The sequence below is a fragment of the Nuphar pumila genome, chromosome 9 (assembly GCF_984573655.1).
Source record: "Nuphar pumila chromosome 9, dmNupPumi1.hap1.1, whole genome shotgun sequence".
NCBI lineage: Eukaryota > Viridiplantae > Streptophyta > Magnoliopsida > Nymphaeales > Nymphaeaceae > Nuphar > Nuphar pumila.
In genome coordinates this window covers 108,310,641-108,319,331 of record NC_143257.1, presented here as the reverse complement: position 1 = coordinate 108,319,331, position 8,691 = coordinate 108,310,641, and the positions used below count along the sequence as shown (strand labels likewise).

Here is an 8,691-nt window from a genome sequence, read left to right as displayed (position 1 = left end):
ATGCAACTAAATGTAATCAAATTCGGCCATATAATGGATAAAACCTGATTCACCGGCATCTCTACCCCTACGTGATAAACCCAGCCCATAAGGTGAATGGATCGGATTTTGTCTGATAGTTGTCCGAATCAACACCCTTTAGTTGGATTTGGCAAGTCAAAAAACCATATTGGTCTATAATCGGATGCGGTTATGATTTTTTTGCTACTGCTGCTGACAAATATTTGTGTTTGATGGGTATTCAATCCATTTACATGTAAAAAAACTGGATTTAGTATGAGCATTTCACCATTCAAATCCAAATCCCAATTCAAACAAACATCTTATTAGGCGGATATGGTATTTGTCTACATACAACCCGAATCCAAACTGTTTACATCCCTTGCTGAGTCCGTGGCATGAACCTCTTGAGAGGCAGGTGGTGGGTCCACTCAGACTACGTGTTGGGCTGAAGCCATCATGGTCCTATTTGTATGTAGGGGTGGGCATCGGGCTGGGCCAGCTTGGGCCCATTTAGAGCTCGGTCTGCCGGACTTTAACTGCAGCCCGACCTGGAGATAGCTTGGTCCATTTACTAACAGGCCCTGCCCTAGTTCTTAATGGACTCAGGTTTGAAGAGCAGCCCATGGCCTGGCCCATTGGCCCAACCTACCAATGTGAAGCCAGTTGGATCGCCTTTCTAGTTTTCATAAAAATTAATGCAACTAATTAGGTAAATAGTAATAATTATCAAGTTGCTATGCAATAGTTAATTCAAAAAAATTAAATTATTAAAAAAATTAATAAATAACTCAGGCTAATTGGGTTATGTATACAACGAGTCGGGTTTCGGCCTAGTACCTACCGAGTTCAGGCCTAAAATCTTGGCCCAAACCCAGGGCATGGTGGGCCAAATCGGCTTGGCCCATCAAGCCACCCAGCCGGTTGCCTACCCCTATTTATATATGCACACTTTTCTTTTTCTATTTTTTTTATGATGAGAAACCCTTTCTCGTCGCCAGGAAAACCCAGGTCGGGACCCACAACCACCCTGCCTGACGCAGTGGGAATACATTATGGGCAACCAGATCACAGATTCACAGATACAGACGTTTCATAAGCTGGCAACCCAATTAATTACATGCTTAAACTGCTTATTAGGTAGAGAAAATTTTATAATAATAAGATGCTTAAAGAAGTTTAGGCATGTGAATAATACTAAACTAATTTTCAGCTATTACGTATAACTGCCTGAGATTCTGGTGTTTGCAATTAAACTTATACAAGTATGTGCTCAAGTTATGTTGTCCGTAACAACTGCCTTAGTTTTGCTAATCTGTTTTTTTTGCAATAAACACATGGTTGACCTTACATTCACTAAGCTGACCTTGACTTACCCAGCTAAAATAAACTAAACTACCCTTAATATTCACTTTTCTTGAACAAGGATGATGGCTGAGTCGTTGAGGTATGTACATGACATTAAAAGGTTAAGAGAAAAACCAATTGACTAGATTTGTTATATTTTGAGTCATAAATTGGCCTCAGCTGGGCTTGTGAAGAAAATTTGCTCATGACTTGGGAACGGCTTCAGTTGAGCTTGAGCACGGCTTGGCTTGGCTTGGTTTGGCTTGAACTAAACTTTTATTTTAAAAATATGTTTTAACTTTTTGAAAATTGTGTAAAATGCTTTTTTTAAAGAGAAGAAAAGGTTAAATTTGAACTCATGTCACTTTCAAAAAATGACTAATGACCTATCCATTAGTAAGACCTTTGCATCTTAACATTAAGACCAAAATACATACATATACAACAATAACAACTAGGCCTTCATCCCAAAACAATTGGGGTCGGCGATATGAACCGACAAAGAAAATCATTCTGGGTCTTCCACTGAATCCTTCTCCTCCAATCATTTCTATCCAATGTCATGTCCTCGGTGAGGTTCAAAGCATTCATATCATTTCCTATTATCTTCATTCAAGTCTTCCTAAGCCTACCTTGATCTTTTTTAACTAATATATTTTTTCATTTCTCCATCCTGGAGCATCATTAGGCCTTCGCCAAATATATTCAAACCACCGTAAACGATTCTCTCTCATATTATTTTTAATGGATGCAATGCCTACTTTCTTACGTATCTCCTCGTTTTGAATCTTATCTTTTATTGTATTTTCACACATCTATCTAAGCATACGCATCTCAACTAAACTCATTTTTTGAATATGATGTCTCTTGGCAGCTCAATATTCCGTACCATATAATAAAATACATACATATATAAAAAATACATTGTTGTTTTAAATGTGAGTCGAGGTTAATTAGACTTACCGAGCTTATTCGAGTTCAACTGCCTGTTCAAGAGCTGCTTGTTTTTGTATATCAAGTCTGAACCCTTGTTCAAGCTTAACACATTTAATTTTTCAAGTGAGTTCAAGTCGAGCTTAAACGAGTCGAGCCCGAGCTACCTTGGCTGGTTGTACGTATCCGTGTAATAACTGAGCAGTTAACCGCTTGTCTGTAAACAGGCGATGAGTGAGTCTGCAACTTAAGTTCAAAATTTTTCATTTAACAACCACTTCAAAAAGGAAAAGTGTGAAAACGAAAAAGAAACCAAGAAAACGATGGCGTATTTGAAGGAAATCTGGCCGCCGCAATTGACGGCAGTACGCATGACGCTGGGATGAGTTGTGGGCGGGTCCCACGTCGCGTCGCCGTGGACTTGGGTTATGGGGAAGGAAAAGAGAGGAGTTGGACGCTTAGTATTACAGCAAAAGCTAACAGCAGCAATAACCCAAGGAGTAAGGGGTGTGGGTGGGGAGGACATCTCTTCCCTAACCCTCTTTCTTCTTCCTCCTGCCCACAGTGATTGCTAAACACCTGAACCAGATTCAGACGGGGTTCCCCTTTCCCTTTCTCTCTCTTGGTATCTTTTTTCTCACTTTTATTAGTGGCCGGAAAGAAAGGCAGCACATCAGTCCGGCCGGTCTTTGGAGGAACCAACGTAGGGATGTCGACCAACGCGACCGCTCCACCCCTACCTTCGCCTGCTTCTTCGCCTCCTCCTCCTTCTCCCACGGCCCCTGCTTCCGCCCCTCCTCCGCCAACTCCTGCGTCCTCCGCTCCTCCGCCTGCCAACTCTACATCTCCGCCACCAGCATCCAGCTCCCCTCCTCCTCCGGCGACGCCATCGTCGCCGCCGCCTCCTGGTTCCCCTCCATCTACCCCATCTCCGCCTCCGCCTCCCAGCGGTACTACCCCATCCCCGCCGTCTACGCCAGCAACCAAATCTCCTCCTCCGCCCCCTTCTAATTCGACGACCTCTTCGCCCCCTTCTTCCGGATCTGTGTCGACCGGTCTGATCGTTGGGGTTGCAATCGCTGCTGGCGTCGTTCTGCTGTTCCTGACCGTTTTGTTCATCTGCTGTAGGAAGAAGAGGAGACGGAGTGGGCGGTGGGATCACTACGGAGGGCAGCCACCGCCTCCTCCTCCTCCTCCTTCCTATCCACCTAAAGGTTTTTGTCCCGCACACTTCATCCTTTTTTTCCAGAAAAAATTTGGATTCAAAGATAGTGTCGAGACTTAGGCTTCAGTTTTTTTTGGGTGGTTTTGATATTGATCATCCAAGCCGCTAAATTTCTATCATATTTGATCGTGATTTAACTGCTCACTGACTTAGAATCTTAGAGAGAGGTTAGATTTTAGGTTTTGGTCACCATTTTAGGGTTTCTCACTTGGACGATTAGCAAGAAATGCAATGATGTGGGAAAAAGCAAATGGATCTGAGTCGAGTTCGCTGGTTGCAGGAAGGAAAACATTTCATCCCACCATTTTTTCTTTAATTCTTTTTCGGAGCAGAATTCTCCCATGGAACTTGTTTTTGTTCTCATTGTATTCTTGTATATTTATGAAATTTAGTGTAGGTAGAGATAATGTTCATGAACTGGGTTTCCCTTATTATGCATTTAATGTGAACTACTGTGATGTCCACATACAGGCACAAACAAGACTGATGGCGAAAGTTACCACATTTTAAGTGGAATGAGAATGATAACAGCACTTTGCCTTTACTGTTTGTTGTGGTCACACTATTTTACGTGTACAGAGAGTTTGATTTCATACAATATTTCAATATCTTTTAAGGTCCTAGAACTTCACTTATTCTGTTTCAAGAAGGGTGGGGGGTTGATGGTGGTCAAATATGGTGGAAAAACTTGGATATGGAGGTGCCAAGTTTCAATTATAGGGTGTGTTTGGGAAATTCCCAGTGACATTGTTCTTGTCGAAGACTTCGAGTGAAATCTCTGTTTTTTTTTTTCAAAATTCAATGCTAGAGGACTCTAAATAGGTATTGCTGGATGAAGGTGATAAAAAATTGAAGCCTGTTCAACTTTTGGTTGCAATGATGCACTTGTCGTTGTCCTGTCGCCGAACAAATGTTTTCTATTTGAAGTTACTACTTCTTATTACTAAATCTCCAGACGAAACACAAGGAATTATAATGTAGCTGAGGACCACATTAAAATGTTTTAGGTGCCATATGTTATATCCTGCAGTCGAACTGTCTCATTGGCAGATTTTGCTTCTAATTGCTAATCACATCATACAACTTGGTTTCTCAAATTAAAGGATCTAATTGTGAATTTTTTCTTGTCTACTTCAACTGTTTCTTGCTCTCCTGAATTTTGATGGTTTTCATTATGTGCACTGCATAGACAAGGGTTTTTGCCACTTTTATTTTCTTTTACTAGTCAGGTTAAGAAGAGATACTTTCTAATTGGTTATGGGTATTTCTTCTCTTGGAAATGCATGTTTATTTTTGTACCCCTTTGTGCAGCTGGTGCAGGAGATCCTTATGGTGGACGTCCTCAGAGTTGGCAGAGCACAGCTCCACCTCCATCAGACAACGTGGTCAAGATTTCCCATCCTCCTTCACCCCCTCCAGCATTTTCTTCACGACCACTGCAATCTCCACCACCTCTACCGCCACCACCACCACCACCACCACCTATGATCAGCAGTAGTGGAGGCTCTAGTTCTGCTTACTCAGGATCAGAAGCACTGGCTCCTTCACCTGGCCTTTCACTGGGTTTTTCAAAGAGCACCTTTACATATGAAGAGTTAGCAATTGCAACAAATGGGTTCTCATCATCTAACCTCATTGGACAAGGTGGTTTTGGATACGTCCACAAGGGAATCCTTCCCAATGGTAAGGAAGTTGCTGTTAAACAGCTGAAGGCTGGCAGTGGACAGGGAGAGCGTGAATTCCAGGCAGAGGTGGAGATAATTAGCCGTGTACATCATAGGCATCTAGTCTCTTTGGTTGGATACTGTATTAGTGGAGACGAAAGGATGCTTGTTTATGAGTTTGTGCCCAACAACACACTTGAGTTCCATTTGCATGGTAACTTTTTCCCTGACTCATGCCTCTTCTATATATATTTTATACATATGGCCACCTATGTCACAGGGACTCTCCAACTAGGTGCCGCACCCGCGTCGCACCCGATGCAGTCAACCTGACCCTGGGTGCAGTCAATACACCTAGGGTCATTTATGTCCAACTTTTGGACTTTATATACCGCCCCCGACCCCGCACCCGCACCCATGTGACATAGATGGCCACTATTCATTGTCACTTGTTGGTGGGTTCTCTCTTCAATTCAAGAACGTGATATAATGAAAACATGCATGATTGTGTAAAATTTTTCCGGCTTTGGTTTTGTCTTTAATAGATATATTTTTTTCCTTTCTCATGAAGTTGGAGTAGTTGATTTTTCTTATAACAACTAAAGCATAAATTTGGTTAGTATACACAGCAATTTGTTGCAGCTTGAAAATTGTCTTTAAACTAACTTTATTAATGTTTGATGCTTGTTGCTGTGGTTCCTGCAGGAAAGGGACGGCCAACTATGGATTGGCCAACACGGCTAAAAATTGCGCTAGGATCGGCCAAAGGACTTGCTTATCTTCATGAAGACTGTAAGTTCTTTGTTCCTTTGAGTGAAATGAAACAGCTAGAACATATTTATTATTTAGTATTTTGTTTATAATGAAGCTGGAAAAAGTTCTTGTTTAGTAAAGATTTCTACCTGCAGGCCATCCTCGTATAATTCACCGTGATATTAAGGCATCAAACATACTCCTTGATTTCAAATTTGAAGCCGAGGTCAGTGAGTTGATATTTATCTATAAATGCTATTTCTAATATCTTATTTTAGTTTAGCAGCCTCTTGATGATGGTTGGATTTTCTGGTATACATGTTATTTTTTGGCATCTGCAATATGTATGAAGAAAAGGAAGAATAATAAAGGAAGACAAAAGAAGAGAAAACAAGAATATTGCAGGCCTACAGGATGTGGCTGATGAATTGCAAATTGTTAGCATATGCTCGAAAAATAAAGAACAGCTATTCTATTCTTTATGTTCAAAAACACACAAAAAAAATGCCGAAATTTTGCAACTTGATAACTGCAATGCCATGACTTAACTGTCTCTCTTTCCTGCTTTTCCTGTTCTTAAGGTTGCTGACTTTGGGCTTGCAAAGCTTTCTGCTGATAATAACACTCACGTTTCCACTCGAGTCATGGGAACTTTTGGGTAAGATATTGTCTATCTCAGCACAATTTCATGATTATGGTATTTTGCTTGCATGTGTAACATTTATAAATTGTGGCCTAACTGATTGTCCTTTATCCTCGAGTAAATAAGAAATTGTTCCTTGTTTACATTTTTGTGTTTAGTGACCTTCCAAATTCCAGAATTTTATCTAATACTTGCCTATGGTTACGTGCTTCTTGTAGTGGAACCCTAACAATTCACTTAAGAAAAATGAAATCAGGTGTTGCCATCAGAAAAAGATACTATCATAAAGATTGATTGACAAACATGTCTTGATGATCTTAACCATTTTCTACTTATTAACTTACATCCAAAAATATCAAGCAAGCAAAAACAAGAAATCCCTCTTTTACAAAAGAAGATTAAAGTGCTCATATGGCTGTTTTGGGTTTTGTTTCTGAAAATGAATTTACTTCTCCAAAGTTTGTATTCTCGATTTTTCTTGATGTAACTAGCATAGTACTCTTGTTTGAACTCGAGGGCAGCCATAATGATCCTAAAAATTCCTGTTATTTGATCTTACTATTTGGCAGGTATCTTGCTCCAGAATATGCTTCCAGTGGGAAACTTACTGAAAAATCCGACGTATTTTCTTTCGGTGTCATGCTTTTGGAGCTGATTACTGGGCGCAGACCTTTTGATGCCTCTCAGGCTTTCACTGATGATAGCTTGGTGGACTGGGTCAGCATCTTGCAACTGCTAATTCTTGTTTGTGCGAAGATAGAAAACTAACAGACTTCTTCGCTCTTGCAGGCGAGGCCTTTACTTACACGTGCGCTTGACAAAGGCGACTTTGAAGTGCTGGTGGATCCAAGGTTGGAGAACAATTATAACAACAATGAGATGGCACGCATGATTTCCTGTGCAGCCGCTGCTGTGCGGCATTCTGCAAGGAGAAGACCTCGTATGAGTCAGGTACATTGCAATTCGCCATGTATTTCCTTGTACTCCATGTACTTTTACTGCTTGTGTTTGCTGCATGATGTTGGTCTGGGTCTGAATTCGAAATGAAATTGTTGCAGATTGTCCGAGCCTTAGAAGGCGATGTCTCTCTTGAGGATCTGAATGAAGGAGTCAGGCCTGGACACAGCACGGTGTATAGCTCCCACGGAAGCTCCGATTACGACTCCGGACAGTATAAAGAAGATATGCAGAGATTCAGGAAGATGGCATTTGGAACCCAGGAGCATGGTAACAGCGGACAGAGTATGCCAACCAGCGAGTATGGGCTCAGTGCATCAGTGTCGAGCAGTGAAGGCCAACAAACTCAAGAATTGGAGATGGAGAGGGTGAAGAGAGAACATCGTGGTTAGGGTGAAAGCACACGATTCTGATGGGTATGTACTATGCCGTGTAAAATTTCTTTTCCTTTCTTTTCCCTTCTTTTTTCATCCCTTTGTGGTATGTTGAGCCGAGTAGATGACAATATTTGGTGGGAACAGAATCATTATATTCCTTCGTTTTGATTTCCTTGTTGATTTTATGTATATTTCAAGTTATGAATTGGTTTTGACGGAACAAGGGACATCGCAGACATGTATTCTTTTTGCCTTGCTGCTTCTTGATAGCCTGCACATTATTCATTTAATGGTCTGAACCCGTCTTCATGCATTCTGTAAATTGGCTTCTGACAAGTGCAGTGATAGCTATTTTAGGAATTGAATTCTCTTTCATCCGTTCCTTTTGTCACTTGGAAGTGGGAAGCTGCATGAAGAATGAATGGCGTGTAATTCTTGGAAGTCTAAATGGAAAAGTGGTCCTTAAGCATATTCTTTTGTTTTTTTTGTAAGTTCCGTAGGGGATGAAATTTTAATGCATGTTCTTTGTTTGAAAAGCCAAGTGGAAAAATTGAGAGCAGATCATGTGATCTGTTAAACCACTTTAAGAAAGTGATTTGACATCTTCACCGTCCATTGTTTCATCCCCCAAGGACAATTGTTGACGGTGAGGATGCCAAAAGTGATTTGGCAGATCATTTGTTCTTTTCTCTGAAAAAGCTGTACCAAGAAGGTGTTTGGTGATCATTTCACGTGGAACAGCTGTGCCCTTTAGATTATGCAGCTATGCTAGCTTGCCTTTGCCTTTTCTTT

General features: G+C 41.0%; 1 protein-coding gene across 1 annotated transcript; it reads left to right on the top strand.

Annotated features, from left to right (window-relative positions):
- Window positions 1-2,736: 2,736 nt before the first annotated feature.
- Window positions 2,737-8,067, top strand: LOC149828827 (proline-rich receptor-like protein kinase PERK15). The gene is made up of 8 exons (XM_090016984.1): window positions 2,737-3,494; window positions 4,817-5,383; window positions 5,875-5,961; window positions 6,078-6,148; window positions 6,504-6,580; window positions 7,135-7,282; window positions 7,355-7,516; window positions 7,624-8,067. The coding sequence occupies exons 1-8, from the start codon at window positions 2,990-2,992 to the stop codon at window positions 7,912-7,914; spliced, it is 1,908 nt and encodes a 635-aa protein (XP_089873110.1). The 5' UTR covers window positions 2,737-2,989; the 3' UTR covers window positions 7,915-8,067.
- The last annotated feature ends 624 nt before the right edge of the window (window positions 8,068-8,691 follow it).